The sequence below is a fragment of the Colius striatus genome, chromosome 1, assembly GCF_028858725.1.
Source record: "Colius striatus isolate bColStr4 chromosome 1, bColStr4.1.hap1, whole genome shotgun sequence".
Classification (NCBI taxonomy): Eukaryota; Metazoa; Chordata; class Aves; order Coliiformes; family Coliidae; genus Colius; species Colius striatus.
The window spans coordinates 65,158,511-65,178,393 of record NC_084759.1 but is presented as its reverse complement, the minus strand read 5'-3'; the positions used below and the strand labels follow the sequence as shown (position 1 = coordinate 65,178,393).

The 19,883-nt window shown below is 43.0% G+C and overlaps 1 protein-coding gene across 7 annotated transcripts in view; it reads left to right on the top strand.

Annotated features, from left to right (window-relative positions):
- The window catches only part of MAP4K4 (mitogen-activated protein kinase kinase kinase kinase 4), a 170,435-nt gene that overhangs the window by 95,102 nt on the left and 55,450 nt on the right, over window positions 1-19,883 (top strand). For all 7 annotated transcript variants that reach the window (XM_061997561.1, XM_061997525.1, XM_061997534.1 and 4 more), the window contains exons 4-6: window positions 13,553-13,678; window positions 14,465-14,575; window positions 17,876-17,966. In XM_061997561.1, the coding sequence (XP_061853545.1) occupies window positions 13,553-13,678; window positions 14,465-14,575; window positions 17,876-17,966 (328 nt within the window). The remainder of the gene's footprint in view (window positions 1-13,552; window positions 13,679-14,464; window positions 14,576-17,875; window positions 17,967-19,883) is intronic.

Genomic DNA, 19,883 nt, shown 5'->3' with positions numbered 1-19,883 from the left:
ACTGTCACTTCATCATGCTATGGGACTAGCATAGTAAAAAAGTTGCAATATTTGTTGGGGTGAGTACCCTGAGTACAGAATTACAGGTCTTTTCCTGCTCATGAATCATCTTCCCCTGAGACCTTGTAGTGATAGCATTACTTTTGTTTTAAGGGGAAAGTCCCTGAGAAAATGATAATTTAGTTATCTGGACAAGCAAGGCCATCTGTTGGGTTTTTTTTGGTTGGTTTTGTTTTGTTTTTTTTTTTTTGTTTAAACACACAGCTTTTGAATTTATGCTCAAGGAAGGCATTGTTCTGAGCATTAGGGGTGAGCACAGCTCCTGTGCAGACACTGGCGGGTGGGCAAAGCTGAGTGGGCTGGGACTATGTTTGCCACAGGAGATGTGATGACTACTGGAGGCTGGAGAAACCAAAATGATACTCTTTCTGACAGAGATCAGATTATTCCTGTCTAGAAGGATTTAAGTAAAACACGTTAATGCCTGTGTTTATTTTACTGTCAAGTTGCTGACTGTCGCTTTTTAAGAATGGCTGATGATATAGGAGCAGGCTGTGGCTGTCTGGACTGCCTATTTGAGAAGATACCCCAAGGCAACTCCCGACAGGCTCACAATGCTCACACACACCTGCTATTTCTGCTGCCTTTGACTTTGAACAAGTGTGATGCCTGGCAAGTGGAATAAACAAAGAGACCCCCTCCCCACAAACCCAAAGGAGCAGCGTTGCCCTTTGCCAACGCTGGGAAGCCTGCAGCCTGGATGGAGAGATGGATGTGCTTCCACCTTTTTTTTCTCTGCTTCGTGCAGGGTTTTTTCTTTGTGGGTGAGACCTGGCCTCTCAGGTTTCTTTTACAGACTTTATGATTGTTTTAGAGTGGGCCTCAAGGAAGAGTTTTGGACCAATTCAACCCCATTTTCTTCTTATTGGTACCCAGATATCACTGCCTGGTTCACTTGTTCCTGTTCAGGCTACTTTCTGCCTGCTGTGCATACACATCCACAGTTTTAAGTAGCTGTCTGATTTATTATTTTGTCCCTGTAACACTATGGGTCCCCTCTGGTAGTTGTGGTGCAGGCAAGACAAGGCAAGGCAAGGATGGGAGGCCAGGGGACCAGTGGAAACCCCTGCTTTGCAGCATGGGAGCAGCAGGGCGAGGAGCAGCTGAGCCTCATTGGGAACTGCTCTCGGGATTGGGAAGTGGATTCCTGTCCCCAAACTCATGCCAGTGCACTGCTCAGGGTTTCAACTCAACAGTGAGAGACTTGTGCTGGAATCTGAGCTGTTTGTTTTTAAACTGGAGAGTGTGATGCTGTAGCAGCTTTGATTTTTGAGGTGAAATACTATTTAAAAAAATGCAAGCCTGTTCACAGTCCAGCAGTGAAAGGAAACATGTACTGTAGTATTAGGAGCATTTATATTTTCTCCGGTCCTATTTTCTTGGCTGTTAATTGTGGTCTCCCTGTCACCTGCCCAGCTAATGGTAAATGCAACTGGAATGTAATATTTTCTGCACGAACTTGTTACTTTTATTTATCCTGATTAAGGCAGAAGGACTTTTCTTCTTGGGCAGGTAAATAATTAGCTGGGCATCATCAGCTTCCTTGCTTGGACAGGGGGAGGGAAGGAGAGAGGGGGAGGAAGAGAGAGAGGGGCTTGTGACACCCCGTCTGATAGATGGACATGAGCATCTTGTGGCTCTGTTCATTGTTAATTCACTCCTGCAGCACCACTCAGCTGTGAGGTTTCCAGGCGTGCTTGGCAGCTCCGACAACAGAAACATCTGGTCCAAGAATATAGTTCCCTTCTGCTGGCAGCTGCATGAAAATGATTTTGTACATAGTGGCATAACGCCAAATGCACTTACATGTACACTAAAGTGCACAGCCTTTATAGAGCTTTGGCAGTGCAGGGTGATTTTAAAGGCTGTGCATAAGTCAGCATTAATCTACCAAAGAAAATCGAAACCTCAGCAACCGATTTGAACTCACTTATAAAGAACTCACTTATCACACATTCCCAGACATTGCGATACCTTTGTACCTGTCTAACAGCTGTTCCTGTCTGAATACAAAGGAAAAGCCTTTTTGTCACAGCCCTGGTTGTCATGTGTCCTCTGGAAGACTTTGGCACAAACAGGAAGGGAAATTTGCCCCTTGCAGAATTCCTGAATTATTCTTGTCAACAGCTGCATTTGGCTGTTAGTGACAGAGGTTGTCTGTCTCCTCTCTTGTTTTAGGAAGGACCTAGCATGTGCTGAAGAAAATGTTAGCTGTGAATCAGATAGTTTGTGTGTCTGCTGGTAAATTGTAATTTGAGTGATTGGACCTGATAATTACAGAGTCATCATCATCATCTTGTCAGTCAGTTGTAAATCATTCTATAATGGATTTCCTTGCTAAAAAAGAGCTTTATTTCTGAGCTGAGCACAAGTGTATTATAGAGGTAAAATATAATATCTGTATTCCCTCTCTCCTGCTTTGAAAACCCTTAGGGTTATAAGCGTGGATATCATTCTACACAAACAAATAAGTTGAAGAGAGATTTTTCTCCAACAAACCTGCTCTCAGCCCATATATTTCTAATTATTGCTTTTCTTTTTATTCACATGAATTAGCTGAGCTTGGTAGTGCATTCTTACTCGCAAAGTTACTGTTGGGTTGTAGGTTTCAGGAATGTTGCACAAGAGTAGGAAGGAGCAGAAACTCTGTCTTTGGCCTGGCATCAGCCTGCTGGATTTGCCCCGCAGAAGGAGCCCATTCCTCCCCAGGAACAAGCAGGTGGTTTGAGGGCTTGCACAGGATATTTCTATGGGTGTTTGTAGAGCTGATTGTCTCACAGCTACCAACCTGATGTTAATTTCACTACTGGGAGGAGCATTGCTCACCAAACCAGAGAGGGAAGGAAGGTAGAAGTGGTGGCAAAAGGAAGAGGAGGCGCAAGCTTCTTCCTGCTAACTTTCAAAACAGTCTTTGCTTGAGGTGTTGGTGAAAGAAGCTGAAGGTATTTTCTGTGATATTTTTAAAACTGAAAATGAAATTTGGGAAGCCTGTAGGGCTTAGTAAGGTCTCTTCCCTTCTCCTCACCTCAGCCACCCATGATTTGTGTGGGCTATATGTTTTCAGCCTGTTTCTCAAACCACAGTGGGCTGGTGTCACAACTTTTTTTGTAATCCCTTCTGCCTCTCGTCTGGTAAGAGGCACAGGGCTTTGAATCTCCTGGGTCCTCCCTGTTTGCACCTGGCATTTTGCATTTGCAGTACTTTCTCTGCATGAGGCAAGGGGAAAGATGGCAGATTAACAACAGAGGTTGAGCGGTGACTAATTTTGAACCAAAGTATTTAACCTTTAGGCAAAGATTACCTGAAATTAAAACTTGTAACGACTTGCACATTCGCACTGTGTCATTCAATCGTGTTTGTAAGACACATGTACAGATCGGACGATTCCTTTTATTCCTGGGTAATTTACATATTTTGGCTGCTTCACAAAAGAAACCTTTGTTAAATAAGTCAGATCATGATCTCACACTAGTCCTTGCTTACAAGGAGTTTTTTTGGAGTCTGCAGCATAGCCCAAAATTTGAAGCTTCCCTTTTGTGGGTGTAAAACAGAGCGTAGGTTACTGGCAGCACATACAGCGAGCATTAAATGTGGATATTAGCTCCTAAGACAATGTATTATCTTCGATGTTTGGGGATGTGATGGTTGTCTGGTAGATGTTGTTTCATCTGGCAGGTGTACCTCGGACAGAGGTGATACACCACTTTAGAAAATAAATGTTAAACCTGTTTCTTTATTGTAATGAGCTAAGTGAAGTGTGACACTTTATAGAAGTTGATTGGTGGGCTGCAAAGAAATGTAGTAATTTTGTTTTCAGGGGTTTTCTTAGTATGCATTTTCTGACAAAATGCATCCCTTTGTTAGTATGGCAGACAGAGTTTTAAATATTTGGAAGGAAAAAGTGCAGCACTCAGCAACATTTTAATGAGGAAGATTTGCTTAATTAAAGCCTAGAAGTCTTAGGAAATGTGGATAGCTGAGGGATTAGCAATGTGTTACAAAGTTGTTCTTCCATCTCCAAGCTGATTTGGGGTTCAGAAGTACTTGGTTTGCGACTGCCAGCTACTCACTGCTGGAAATAGTGGTGATGCTTGTTCGTGCCTCCTCATATTTTAAAAATTTTTATTTTTAGTGTATGGCTGATTTTGGACTATCATTTCCAGAGCAATGTCTCAACTTCGCAAACCTGTCTGTTTGCTTTTGGCCTAAATAATACTACACACTGAGCAGTGCCAAGCACTCTGTCACTCTTGGGTAAAGAAATGGCAGCATGTGATGGAGCTTCTGAATTTTTCATGAGCTACTTCTCCAGCCTCCCATCTCTTTTTAATAAAAGATCCTATGTGAAACAGTCCCAAGGAAACCTCAGAGTGAGATTTTTCCTTCCTGTCCTTTGTTCTGTTCCCGTTTGAGTGTGTGTGGTTACAGTTTTTAGATTTGTGATTGCAAACTGTTGGGGTATTTTGTTTTTTAGTATTTAGGTTTCACTCCATGTACAAAATTAAAGAGGATGTTGTAAATCAATCCCTCTTCTCTCTTTGTCTACTGGACTTGCTGGTCAGTGTGGATGTGAGGCTGTATACCGAACAAATCTATCCTGTGAGGGAATTAGCGTCTTCATGTAATTACAGGTTTTCGTGACGTATGTACTAGAAGAACATTTGTGTTGTGCCAGGACTGCCATTTTCAATGTATTTTACCTTCCCAGCTTATATTTCTGCTAATATGGCTTCTGTGTGGCATTTGATAAGTAGGAAGTCCACTTTCAGTCATTTCGACCTTTTATTTTCTCTCCTCTTTCTGATATTTGCCTTTTGCCCCACTCCTTTCAAAGTTAAAGCTCACTTTCAAACTAAAACTTTAGTTTCTTGTTGAATCTCTGCAGCTTTATCAAACCTGTAGGACTGGGAGCCTTTTACATCTCCCAGGCCCAGCAGTGTCTGGACTGCACGTGCAAGGAGAGGGACCCATGTGTCAATGCCCTTGGGGAAGGAGATCTGCTTTCCAGGTGGGAGTGGTAGAGTGTCATGCTGCCTGGGAAGAGCAGAGGTCAAACAGTGGATAAATGCCTCCACAGGCTCTGTCATTGCCAGAGATGCCTCTTTGCTTGGCATCAAATGCACAGTGAGACTGGAAGTAGGAAAGCTGTGCAACTTTTTGTGCATGCGTTTTCAGCAGCTACATCTCCTCTTACTGTCTGAACCCAGAGCTTTGCATAAAGAAAATTGTTTTAATTTCTTTCCTTTACTCACAGACTTATTTTTTTGTATCTGCTAGCAAGGGCATGTTCTAATTGCAAGGAAAAAAAAAGAGACTGGACATGGAATTGTACAGCAACAGGCGGTTTTAGTGTGAATAATAGTAATGGAAGTAGTATACTAAACCTTCCCCCTTTTCTGAGAGCTCTCAAGATTTCAGTACAAGGCTAGCTTGTCACATAACTTGTAAATAGTTTAGGCTTGATTGGGATGGACAGTTGAATTGTATAGCTGGGATAATCATGCAATCGGAGCAGGAAACTCTTTTAAGTAACCATGACTGGGATCTAGGGACTAGCCTTCAAAATGGTTGGGGGGGTTTGCCCTGAGGAGGTTTTTTTCTTGGTTGTCTTCAGAAAAAATGGTGGCATCCTGGGGTTTTACTGAGGGAACTCAGCAGTGGCACAGTCTCTGTGCCTTCAGCACAGCTCATTCAGTGACCAGCAAAGGCACCGGGGGCACATCAGGCAAGAAAGAAAATGCTGTTGTTAGAGAGATTGGCAGGGGAGGTGGTTTGGCAGGAGACAACAGACAAGTATTGTCTTCACGTGATTTTTGGCTCCTTCTGCCTGCACGTGATTACATCCCCTGTGCCTGCACAATGCTGCTACACAGGCTCCTTTGGGCAGTGCTGGGACTGTGCTTAAGAGCTAACCCTCTCTCAAGCTTTTTTGTCCAGTTAATGTAATTGTTGCTTTATAGCTGCAGCCTCAGTGATGGCACTGTTGTGAACAATTTGGCTCATTTTCTCTCTTGTTTCAGATGGTGCCTTTAGCATGCACTAGAGAGGGTTTTGTGCCAAGGGGAAACAAAGCAGCCTCTGTTTTGCATGTGTTGGGAAGTGTGTTTCTAACTTGCTTGATGAAATCTTGCCACTGAAGGTAACCAAACGTGGTCGTAAGGACAGTGAGCACTGTTCTGCCAGCCAGTTCTGACAAAATCTAAGATTTTTTAAATTTTCTGACTCTTGAAAAAACATCACAGTCATCTTCTATCATCACTTGGTGGGAGCAGTTTACCAGGTTGCTACTTCTGGCAGCTGATGTTCGAAGTGGCTTGGAGGCTGGTAGGTAGCTCCCAGTGACAAGGCAGGCTTCAAAAAACTCACAAATTGTAAAGCCTGTGAATTATTCTCTACATATGTGGACGAAGGACATATGTGGGAGGCATCCTCACAGTGATGGGGGGACAGTGCTCACCAGCCATGCCACTGCTTGCTGGATGTCTAGTCCTCTTTCAGTGTCACTGAGTGCATGGCAAGGTAGATGCATTCCCATAAGGGCAAACAGTCTGGAGGCCTTTGAACAAGCGTGTGTTTGGGAAAGACTTGAAGGATAGTTCAGGAAAATGAACATGCTGATGCCAAGGTGAGGAGAGTTGGTGGGTAAAGTATCCATGCAATAGAGGTCTTGCACATTTATCAAGTGGAAAGGGCACAGTGAATGCTGGGAGTGAAAACGTAACAGAAGTGAGAGACAGAAGGAAAACAATATTGCATGAGGTCTTTAGCTTGGGTGTAACAAAACTTGAAGGCTCCGTAAAAGACTCTGAAGAAAGACAGGATCTAATAAGAATCTTGGAGGGTCTTGTATGTTAAGATTTAGGAGGGACTTGTTAAATGTTTACTACATGTCTTGATTAAGGTCTTTTCTTTTAAACAATTCAGGCTTTCTCTCCCCAGAAGCCTCTGTTAGGTATTTTAAGAACTGTTTTACGTCATAGTCTCCATTCTGACACTCCATTGTGGCGCTGGAGGGGATTATGTTTCTCTGTGTTTGCACTCTCCACAATACAAGCTTCTGTGCTTCACAAGAACTTCCTACCTCGGCGCAGGCACTGGCAGAGGGACTTACCCAGTGCTCGAAATCTTATTGCTCTTATGATTAGGTTCCTCCCAAAATTAGAATTGCCTTCCCAGCTTGGAGGTAGCACCACAGCTCCTGGTTCAAATATCGCGCTGTGTGCAATACTGCCCCAACTATTCTTGCCAAAACATCTCCCTCGTGTGTGGGAACTTTATTAATGAGTGTATATATTATGGATTTCAGCGACAGAAAAGGTCATCTATTGTGTTAGACACTATTCAGACTTACCCTGTCCTGGACAGATTCTGTTCTGAATGGATGCTGGCCAGATCTGGGATGTGGGAGGAAGGAGGATGTGACACACAAGCAGAATGGTAGTTGACAAAAGTTGGTGTTGTGTCCAGGAAGACTTTTGTTTGCATTTGGTGCCTTTGAGGATTTTTTTAAAAAAAAATTATTTTAATGTGGGTGGAGAACAGAAATGAAAAGTGAGAGGAAGCAGAAAGGAAAATAAACTGAGTTTCTCAAGGACTGCTGTTTTTCTTCAACTTGCATGTTGAGAAGCGATAGTAAAAGAAAGACCAAGTTGTCATCATTTTGGTACCCCTGAAGGCAAGCTAATTTCCTCTCCACCACTCTGGGTATCTGTGGGTTATCAGTGTCTTTCCCAGGTGGACTGAGGCTGCTCCCTGCCCTTCCACACAGATCCCAATTCTCCTGTAACTTAAAGATTCCCAAATCCCACAAGTCACTGCTGGAACTCGTGATCCTCAGCAGGTCAGCTTACTCTGAAAGCCCATTCAGAGCATTACCTGCTGCCATTACCTGCTGCCATTCTCCAGGCGTAGAGGCAGGCAGAGCTTTGTGAGCATCGTTGAGAAAGCAAAGAGACTTGGAGGCTTCCCTTTCTCTCTCCTCCTTTGCCTGTGTGTTTGACTTTCCACTGTTGGAGAGTGGTGTGAATTTGTAAAACATTTGGTCATAGCTTAAAATGACTAGATGTTGTTTTTGCAGGGAGAGCTGATATTTGTCACTGTCTCATTTCTCAAATTGAAAAGGAAAGTGACTGAGAGGATCGATATTCCTCTGCAAATTAATTTAGGGCAGCATATAAATCATCTGGTGGGATAAGTAAACTTGCTCTCACCTTCATCACAGAACATTGTCCTGCTTTATCCTTGCTTGACTGTGTTTTTTTGTTTCCATTTCCCTTCACTGTACTGCTAGAGTAAATAAAATCTTCTGAAATTTCGGAGGAGCAAGCCCATGCACCAGTACAGACTAGGGGTGATGTGCTGGAGAGAGACCTGGAAGTTCTGGTCGATAGCAAACTAAACATGAGCCAGCAATGTGCCCTCATGGCCAAGGAGGCCAATGGCGTTCTGGCATGCATCAAGAAGACTGTAGCCAGCAAGTCAGGGAGGTTCTGCTCCCCCTCTACTCTGCATCTGGAGTGCTGTGTCCAGTTTTGGGGCTCCCCAGCTCAAGAGGAACAGAAAACTTCTGGAGAGAGTCCAGCACAGGGCCACCAAGATGATCTGGAGACTGGAACATCCTCCTTATGAGGAAAGGCTTCAGGAACTGGGGCTGTTTAGTCTGGAGAAGAGGAGACTGAGGGGGAATCTCATTAATATTTACAAGTATCTAAATGGTGGATGTCAGGAGGTTGAGGCATCACATTTTTTCTGCTGTATCTATTGACAGGTCAAGGGATAATGGAAAGAAACTGGAACACAAAAAGTTCCATTTAAACATTTGGAAAAAAACTATTTTACTGTGAGGGTGAGGGAGCCCTGGCACAGGCTGCCTAGGGAGAGTGTAGAGTCTCCTTTCTTGGAGGTCTTCAAAACCTGCCTGGACACGTTCCTATGTGACCTGGTCTAGGTGGACCTGCTTTGGCAAGGTGGTTAGACCAGATGATCTCCAAAGGTCCATTCCAACTCCTACCATTCTTTGAATCTGTCCAGAGTTTCTCTTCCCTCAGCTGTACCATCACTTGAGAGGACAGAATAAACAGCTACCAAAGAGCAGTTGTCAGGCAGCTCTTCCACCCAGGCGAATGTGGATGAAAACTCACCACTTACATGCCCTTGGACATTTCCTCACTGTGCCTTTAGGTGTACCTTTCTGTTTTGGGGTGGGTTTTTTTGACTATAGCTTTTTTTGGGGTGTTTTTTGTTTGTTTGTTTGTTTTTTTAATTCATCTCCTGAAATAATTTCCTTGTGCTGTAGAGCTTGGGACACGGTGTTACTGCCTCCTTACTCCATCAGGTGTGTTTCTCAGAGACAGTTTCTCTTAGGGGTCTCATACCATTTGAGGTGCTGGGGCAAGTTGAGACTGTTTTGCTTGGTCTCTTGAGGCATCTAGACTGTGACGTTCAGGGAAGTAGATAAAAACAGAGCAGTCATGAAGTGATATTTCTTTTCCTATGGTTATGTCTTCCCTGCTTCTGTTGTTTCTAAAGCTATGGTTTCCCTCTTCTCCCTACCATAATGTCCTACAGAGTACTTCTGAATTCCTCTTCTTCTAAAAATTTGTATAAATAAACAAAATTTTAATGCAATAATGATGCAGAGGGACTACCTTTGGAAAGTGTATGGAAATGACATAATTGAGCTGTCTAGATTTATATTCCATACATGGGTCTGCTCTAGTAGCTTTTATTTGACTGGGAGTCACTCCAGTGACAACCTTGGTCAGATAATTAAAGTATTAAGATACTTAAGTCATCACAATTTCGTATAGTGGTCATGTAATGAAAATAACAAGTCCTTGATTTGCCATTTGTGTGCAAAAAAATAATGTGATGTTTGATATGCAGTGATGAACGGAAGAGCGAGTGGGGCTGGGATTTTATGCTCCAGCCATACACAAGTGGGTGGGGTGCCGCTGCTGAGACATGGCATGCCAAGAGGTGACCCCCCACACCCCTGGTTTTATTTTGAACGGGCTAATTTAAATGGTTAGAAACGATCTTAGCGTACATAGGTGGATTTCTGTTCCAGCATCCGATGTGGTTTTTAATCTTACAGGCAAAGTCGTTTTGATAAAACAGTGTTGCGGCTAGAAATCCCTTGAGATGCTGACATGGCCATTTAATCTCTGAAGGGAAATGCATGGAAAGGGAGAGGGAAGCCTCTCCAAGCTTGATTTAACCACACAAGTCTTGCAAAAGTGTAGCTTACTGCAAAAATTACTGGTGATCAGACATGCTGTTACAAACAGACAGTGAATGTATGAGTATAAAACACTTATACCAACCCTGTCACAGGCCAGACAAAGAAGGTTTCAATGGGAGTTTGTATTCACAGATAATGGCTTAAAGTGGTAATTGATGCCAGCTGCATAAAATCACTAGGAAAGGCTCACCAGCTGCCTCTCTCCTCCAAGAAAAAAGGATGTACTTTTATATTACTTCATGAGAGTGACAGTCTCTTGCCTCAATCAGTTTTAATTTTCTTCTTTTGTGATCCTAGCACCTCTGTAAATGGAGGGACTCTTAGATGGGTGGATGCAGCATGTGTGTTGTTGGGAGCAAGTGAGGGATCTTCCATCACTGAGGCTGGGTCACCCATCCAAATTCCAGTGTGGCCACCAAAACACCTCTCTTTGCACAGGAGGATCCCTGTTGCAGCCCCTGCCCTCCCTGAGGCACATGTGTCCATAAAGAGACCTGTATGGAAATTATCTTATCTGATGGGATTTTTGGGTGGGACTCATATTGTCTTGGTGCAAGACATCTGCAAGTTGTCTGAGTCTTGGCTACTGACCTAATCCTCCTTTTGTAGTTAGTGAGGAGAAGTAAACACAGGTAAGGTACACATTGTTTAGCCTCTTTCAGGTGTCCACACTGGAATGAAATCAATTGTACCTTGGAAAAAAATGTTCCTTAATCTGGAATGGTCTGACTGCCTTCTTTAGTTCTGTGTGGAGTTTTTTTTATTTGTCTTAAAATTTAATTTGTTTTTAATCTTGCACCTGTTGCTGTACAGTGGTACTGCAGCTTTCTCCTTCCTGATTAATCCTCAAATAGTGCCTATCGCCACAAAGTCTTCAGGACTCGGTGCCAGGGAGCTATCGATCCACACTAAGTAAGGGGATTAAGTAAGAGGAGTCCTCCAAAGCTTGGCAAAAAATGACTGAATCCATTTATTTTTGTAGGCTGGAATTCTGACTGGATTGAACTGTTGATGGGATTCTGTGTGTTGTGGAGACATGCTCAATGACAGCTGAAATAAGAGTTTAGGACCACTGTTAGCTTGGTGTTTGGGGTTGCTGTAGGCCATTTGGCAGGTGCTTTGACACAGCCACAAAGAAAAACTGAAAGAGTAGTAACTGACTGCAGTCTGCTGGGTCTGGTGTGCCTTTGTTGTTGTTTATTCTTTGGGGGATTTTTGGGGATAGGGTTATTATTTTATTTTACAGGAATAGATCCTAAGCATTGTAATTTTGGCTGTTGTTACAGTAGATAAACACAAACAACCTTTAGGATATCCTGCCTATTGTATTGTAAAAGCTATTGTATTCATTTACTGAAGGTAGGAAGTAATTTTTATATAAAAAGTCACTACAAAAGAGCAGATTAATCCCATTACACTTACTAACCTATCAGTGCTAAGTCCCAATCCGTTAAGTTTAATAAAGTTCCTATTACAGAAGGATTTTTGTCTAAATTCCAAGTTCAGTGTGATAGTTTCTTGTATTTTCTCTCGCTCTTTTTTTGCATATAGTCCAAATAAATAAATAAATAAATACATCACACAACAGCAAAGACAACAGAAGCAGCTGAGGAAGCACTGAGTTAGCTTTTGGCTCAAAAAAAAGCTGTTCTCATAACACTTCCTCCCAGGGCCGATATTCACTGGGAACTTTGATTTACAAGATTGTTTTATGATTTTGTTCCAGAAATACACAGTATTTTACTTTAAAGATGTGTCATAAGAAGATTTAAGAATAGTTTATCCCTGGTGCATTTTGGGAATCCTCTCATAATAATTTAAAAGGGAGCACTGCATCCCACTATTAGTGTGTTTCAAATAATTGATTGTTTTGTAGGACAGGGTGGTTTCTTTTGCCAAGACTGTGTGTAGCAGTGTGTATAAATAGTTAACATGTACTTAGTAATAATATCTGCATATATCGTGAATAGGATATTTGATTGCTGGAGTGGTACAAATTGCACGGAGGTTTAAGGCTTAAAATTTTCTCGTGTAATCAGCTTTGACATTACAGGATAATCAAAATACTTGCCACCGTTTCCATCAGCCAGCCACCCTAGGGAACAGAGGTTTCAGTTTCTTCCTGGAATCAATTTAAGGTAGACGTTTTCCCTCTGGATATCGAAGGCTAGAAACTCATGCGATGAATAAAGATTATGCCTAAAGGGAGATAAACCTTTTCATTCGTTGCCTGGAGAGGTAGTAGGTGAAGGCTCCCACAGTCTAGGTGTGGGAAGAGAGAGATGGAAGTGGGATGGTATTTGCTCCCTCTGTATCTGCTTCTGTATCTGCTGGCTGCCTGCTCAGACATCACCTCAAAGCAGGTGTGGATCCATACCATGCAACCTGTCCTACTGTCACTTCAAAAATGGATTGTGGGTGTTTTTAAAGAGTGGTTGTATAGTGTTATCCTTTTCAGCTCTTTGAAGGGAATGACCTCCTTTCACCTGAGCTGCTCTCTGCTTGACGGGGGGAGCTGGGGGAAATCCTTCCTCTGCCTTTGTGTTCCAGCATCCTGTTTACCGCTCCGGCTCCCAGCCCTCTCTTCCTGATGCACTTGCTCTTCCTCTATGGAGGCAGATGGAGGAGGAGGAAACTTGTGCACGAGGCAAAACGCCTTGTCTATGCACTGAGGGGAATTCCTGACTCCACCTCTGCTTTCCTGTGCTGGCACCAAGGTGGGACCCTGTGGTCTCTGCCATGGGGCGACTCACCTCAGAGGGCCTGCTTTGGCAGCTGCTTGCACTGAGCTGCTGTCTGGCACTGAAATGGAACTCATTGCAATTTTCAAAATTAAAGGACAAAAAATGAGGGAGAACGGAAATAATTCTCCTCTATCATAGATTCACAGATTTTTCCGGTTTTCTAGTTCTCCAAGTTACGTAGAATAAAGGCCTGGTAGCTATGTACTTGCTTAAGGATTACAAGCACAGGGCTTTTTAACATATCCTGTTCCACTCCATCACTGGATGAAGTCCAGTGCATTCTTCATTTGCTTTTTTTTTTTGCACTGCTGAAAACTTGAGAAAGTAAAGATCTGTTTTAGACCATCTCAATAAATAGGATTTTGATAGCGTGAACATAGGATGTATTTGCTGAGCACAATGCTGGTATCATTTGAACTTTTAAAAAACCTACTTGTGTGAAAGAGGAAATAAATAATGTGCATGGTGTATTAAGCATATGGGGTTTGTTTGTTTGTTTTCAAAGGATGAAGAAGAAGAAATCAAACTGGAGATTAATATGCTAAAGAAGTATTCTCATCATAGAAATATTGCAACTTATTATGGTGCTTTCATTAAGAAAAGTCCTCCAGGACATGACGACCAACTATGGGTAAGCAGAGATTTCTCAAGCATGTTCATAAGTCTTTCCCTTCTGGGTGTAGTTTGAGGATGACAGAAATACCACGTTATGGAAAGACAAACTAACAGAATTTGGTGCTTGCCTGAGCAGATAGATAAGTGAATCACACAGGCTAATCATGAGTCCTTAAGAGGACGGCTGAACCAAGATTTGCTATTAGCAATGAATTTACTCTTTAAATAACTTTTTTCCCCATTTCCCAGATGGATAGTAACATATTTCGTGGGAACAAGGCAGATGAGCTGAGCAGTAAGAACGTGTGGCTTTAAAAAGAAATCTGCACTTGAGAACTGTACCCATCACATCTCTCATCCCACCTTATCTCCACACAGAAGACTGACGTTTGGGTTTGAAATGGCAGAGTACAGACATCAGTGCATGTTCTTCCATAAATAAATAGGAGTTAGAGTAAGATGTGTTGCAATGGTGATTCTTTCAGCACTAGATGTGCTCTTACTCCTGTTGCTGCTAATGCATTTTGCATAGCTGAGCAAATCCAGATTCTCAGCATTAAATTACAGTGATGAAATCAGTCCTTGAAATTGTGGTAACTATTGTGAGACATATTCCATATACATCTGACACACATTGGAGACATTTGGTTTAAATCCATTTTCCAGGCAGAGATGTAAAATAAAAGATACTCTGGGCTTCACGAGAATTTCCCAAATCAATGCTGCAAGCTGATTATTTTGCTTCGCTAGACAGCTGGGAACTGTGCTTAATGTTAGTTGTGTGCTGATATTTGTTTTGCAGCTCGTTATGGAGTTTTGTGGAGCAGGCTCTATCACAGACCTTGTGAAGAACACGAAAGGGAATACTCTGAAGGAAGACTGGATAGCATATATCTCCAGAGAGATTCTCCGGGTAAGGGAAATAGTCTGCTGCACTTGAAAACTTAGAAACAGTCTTACAGAGATGTAGCCTAGCTTGAGGTTCTGAAAAGAAGCTGTTTCTGATCAATGCCATTAGCCCTGTCATCGCATGAGAGAGTGCGTGGGAGCATATAGATGTCTGCTCCACATCATTTAACTCGATGAGAGTTGTACTGTATTGTAACAGCAGCCTTGCAGAAAATAGCAATTTCTAGTCATGAGAAGACAGCTGAAGAACCAGTGACCTTACCTATTGTAAAAGCTGTGAAACAGTGTCCATAAGGTGCCATTTTTGAGAAGCCTGAGGTTGGAACTGTTCTAACACAGTAGGCTGTGGAATGTGTTTTTCCAAATGTGCTTGCAGCCGTCTTTCTCTGCTCCTAATTGGGTCAGCGGAGGGAGGCCAGCAGTCAAGACCTCTGTACTGCAATGTTCTCACGTGTTGCTTGTTCCATCAGCCTGCTTAGGGCAGGTGGTCCTATTGTATGTGGCTATGCTCTGGAGAGTGCTGGCGGAGCAGATAGCACTGCAAAGGTTTCTCAGGGAGAGAGATCACAGAATCATAGAATGGTAGGGATTGGAAGATAGCTGTAGAAATCATGTAGTCAGCCCCCCTACCAAAGTAGGTCCACCCTGATCAGGTCGCACGGGAGCACATCCAGACAAGCTTTGAAAACCTCCAAGGAAGGAGACTCCACACCCTCCCTGGGCAGCCTGTGCCAGGGCTCCCTCACCCTCACAGGAAAATAGTTTTTCTTTATGTTTAAATGGAACTTTTTGTGTTCCAGCTTCTTTCCATTATCCCTTGACCTGTCACTACAACAGAAAAAAGGGATGCCCCAGCCTCCTGACATCCACCATTTATATACTTGTAAATATTAATGAGATCCCCCTGCAATCTCCTCTAGACTAAACAGCCCCAGTTCCCGCAGCCTTTCCTCATAAGGAGGATGTTCCAGTCTCCAGATCATCTTGGTTGCCCTGTGCTGGACTCTCTCCAGAAATTCTCTATACCTCTTGAGCTGGGGAGCCCAAATGCCACTTACCAGTTTTCTAAAACTTGAAGCTTTAACTCATTACTACTCATATTAAATTTCTAGTTGGTACAGTTGAAGTGCTGTTTGAATTGTCCTTTGTTTGCTGTGCTAAGTAAATCTTGCATGGCTTTCCTCATGCTTCTTTGTAAAACAAATTGCCTCCTACCCATACCACGACACAGTATGTTTGTTCAGTTACCTCATCATAAATGAAGTTCTGAAGGGCTTTATGCTATAGGAAACCACCACTGGCTCTTATATAAGTCAATACTGCTGTTTTCTGTTACAGATTGTCTCTGCCTTAGTGATTTTTTTAAGATGATGAGGGAGAGAGACATACCATTCTGGTCTCTTGCTCTAATTCTAAATGCTAGGAGAGAGTCTGGCTGCTGGTGTTTGGGCTGGCACATTTTAAGTTATTTCTGAGAGAGAAGAAAGGTTGAATACTTACTGATGGTTGTATTTCAAATCAAATGGATAGCATGCTTTAATATGACAAAAGCTAACTTGTACTAGGACTGACCTTATGCTTGATTTGAGAACTGTGTGACCTTGCAGGTATTGCACGCTACGTTGCCTTCATCCTAGGTTCTCCTTAGGTAAAGTAGTCACGCTCGCTGAGAAGAGGAAAAAATGATTTACCTCAGAAAAGAGTTAGGTGAAAGCTATTTTCACATTCCTGTGAGAGATTTTGCAAAAGGAGCCTTAATTGCTTGCTAGCAGGAACTGGAATACCTGGAAAAAAAGGAATGCTAAACTCATCTTGCCATGAGACATTGCAAAACCTGAGTCGACACCCAAATTTGTCAGAGATGGAGGAAAGAGGTTGTGAAACAGAAAGTTAAAATGAGCTAAAATGACAAAGATTGCTATGAGTGGAGACACAGGTGAGGGTTGATCCTGTGTGGATGGAGGAGCCTGGGGACTGCAGGAGAATGGACATATGCCCCTCTGTCTCCTCTTACCCCTTTATAAACCCAAATGTGTTTTTTCAGTAAGGTTAGATGATACTCTGGAAAGAAGAAACAGTTATCTCTCTGGACGGGTCATTGTTGCAGAAGGCTTTAAAAAGTATCCTGTGTGAAGCCTTAGAAAAGCCTTCCTTCTTGTGGAAAATAAGACCACACTTAGCTGGCAGAGAAGGGTCTTGGGCACATCACTTGATTCACTTGACGTGTGGGGAGGAGCTGTGGATGGTGGTTTTTATTTTTTTCACGCTCATTAACTAGTTTAAAAAAAGAAAATGGTCCAATGGTTATGTAGGCAAACTGGTAAATGATCATTTAATGAAGAACATGTGTTAGGAAATATTTCTCTACAGCAACCACTGCTCTCTTAACCTCTTGCAGCTGTAAAGGTTCTATTTCTTTATTTTTCATAAAACATTAAAAGCCGATGAGGGCAACACGAACAGGCAAGATGATCCCACCGGAGGCTGCAATTTTCCGAGCAGAGAGCTGAGGAGAAATCAAAATACAGGCAGTTGCTAAGAGGGTTGCCTGTTGTTCTCTCAATTACATTAGAGAGTAAAATGCAACATATGTCTTCCTCAGCCCTCCCTCCACATGGCTAATGCTTTGGGGCATGCATCCAGGTGCTGTCTCAACAAAATGCACCGTATGCCAGGAGGTTTTGTTTCCTTTGGAAAGTATAACGCTCATGCTTTTTTTATTTTTAATTTTACACGTGTTTTTGATTTTTTTTCCTGAGAAACAATTATCTGGCTTTGTATTTATGAAGACTAGAAAGCAGCTAGACTTTGCAGCAGAGAGCTTTTGTTTGTCATCAGTTGTCCCCCGCTGTCATATGTCACTCTCCCATTCCCTTCTTGGGGGTGTATGCTGATGCTTCCTCCTTTCTTGCTCCACCCCGCTTCCACAGACTAAATTCTGGATGACACTGTGCATCTCAAATGCCACAGATGTACACTGATGCTGATGTCTGTCATTGAGTGGAGACTTTCTGGGAGCTGAACTTTCTTCACATGATAGCTGAGAGGTGTTTGCACAGTGCAGATGTTGGGCTGTATCTAGGTACCATGTGTACATGACCTGGGGCCTGTGTCTGTTCCATTACCAAAAGCTCTGTGGGTGGTGTGCTGCTCCAAGGCTCCTGTGAGTCCTATTGCACCCAGCTGCTGAGCAAGAGCCTGAAACACAGTGCTATGGGCTCTGGGGGTGCTGGGTATGGGTAGTCTGTTGCTAATCTGATAGCCTAATTCTAAACATCCTCTTTTTCTCTTCTCCTTAATGCAGGGGTTGGCACATCTTCATGCCCATCATGTGATTCACAGGGACATCAAAGGGCAAAATGTGTTGTTAACAGAGAATGCAGAAGTGAAACTCGGTAAGTAGGCACGTACATTCGCTTCACTGTTTGTTCAGCCTTTGGGTTTATGATGTTCCCAAATTATTTTCATCCCTTAAGAGCTCTGCAACATGTTCTGTAGCATGAGCACTCTGTCACTGCTCCCATGTGGATCGGGGCCCTGCACATATTTCCTCCTGCATTGGGAGGATGGAGTGCAGGTTTTTGTTACATTTCATTAGATATTGGCTTTCATGCCAGTATCAGTGAGGGGATAGTTTTGTGCCCTGCATTGAGCTGTGCGTGACTTGAGTTTGTTCTGATTCCCTTTGTTTCTGGACTCAGGAAGTGGTGGGAATCTCTTTTTGTGTTTGACTTTAATTAAAATAGCACCTGCTGTTCAGGTTCTGGGCACAAAAATGCGATCTGGATGGCACTCTCAAGGGATGACATCAGGTTCAGAAGGCAGTTCCAGCTCTGGCATGCCTACCATGCTCATCCCTGGTCTCTTCTTTCTCTTCCAAGTGGACATACTGTTTTTTTAACTCTTCTTTAATCTATCTCTTCCAGTTACTGCACACTTTAACCTTCTGTGTTTGTATCATGCTATATTCACCACCTTTTTTTCGTTAAATATAGAGCTGTGCTGAAGCCCTCCCACCCAGCCCACATCCCTTCTGTTTTGCATTACACCTTCCTGCATCATGAGGCATGGGAAGATGTCCTGGCTGCTGGAGGAGGAAAGTCTTGGGAGAGCTTTGCTCCTTTTGGTCCAAAGTGGAGCACAGAAGCTCCCAAACTGTTGTTCCCACTGAGCTTATCTACGCCAGTTTGTCAGTATCGCTCAGATGATGGATGCAGTCAATCTGACACAGCCTTCCTTGAACAGATGCAGTTACTGGGATAGAAAGGCACATACCACTGTTGTCGTGAGCAGGGAGAACTGAAGGGAAGAAAACACCCTTGTAATGTGTTTGCCTTGTAACGAAACAGGCACCTCTTTTGCAACCTGTGTGTGCTGAAAGTTAGCACTTCTTGAATAATCCTTATCTTTTGCTCCTATTGACACATCTACTGTGTGTGTTAGAGCAGAGAGAGCAATTCCCTGAGCAACAGATTATTTTTACTGTCTGATTTTAGATCAGAGAAGGTGGACAGCTGAAAGGGAGATGTGTTTATGCGTGTGGTTGCTCCATAGAATGAGCAGTACCTTTGGGAAGCAACTCCTTCTGTATAACAGAGATGCTTGACTTCACCATTTGGTAGGGGAATAGCCTTTCCTCAGCCTGCTAGGCAGTATTTTTGCAACTGTACACTCCCTTCTCTACAGTTAGGTTGGTGAGAGGTGTAGGAGAGATGGTCAAACGCTGCCATATCCCTTTACGCTGGTGGCCCTAGCGTGCTACATGTGAACCTCAGGGACTTGGCTGCCTCAATATTAATCACAGAATGGTTTGAGTTGGAAGGAACCTTAAAGATCATCTAGTCCAACTGCTTTTCCATGGACAGGAACAACTTCCACTAGGTGCTCCAAGCCCCATCCAGCCTGGCCTTGAACACTGCCAGGGATGCGGCATCCACAACCCCTCTGGGCAACCTGTGCCGGTGTCTCACCATCCTTATAGTGAAGAATTTCTTCCTGATATCTAATCTAAACCTACCTCCTTTTAACTTAAAGCCTTGTCCTATCACTACATACTCTTGTAAAAAGTTTGTCTCCAGTTACCTGTAGGCCCCTTTAGGCACTTTAAGACTGCTATAAGCTCTCCCTAGAGCCTTCTCTTCTCCAAGCTAAACAATCCCAACTTTCTCAGCCTGTCATCATAGAGAGAGCCTGTCACCATCATATTTCTTCTCAGTGTGATCCTCCCACATGGAACATCCACAGGGTTTTATTTGCAATCCACCTTACAGAAGTAATCACTGCATTATTTTTCCCCTCTTATTTTATTTTAC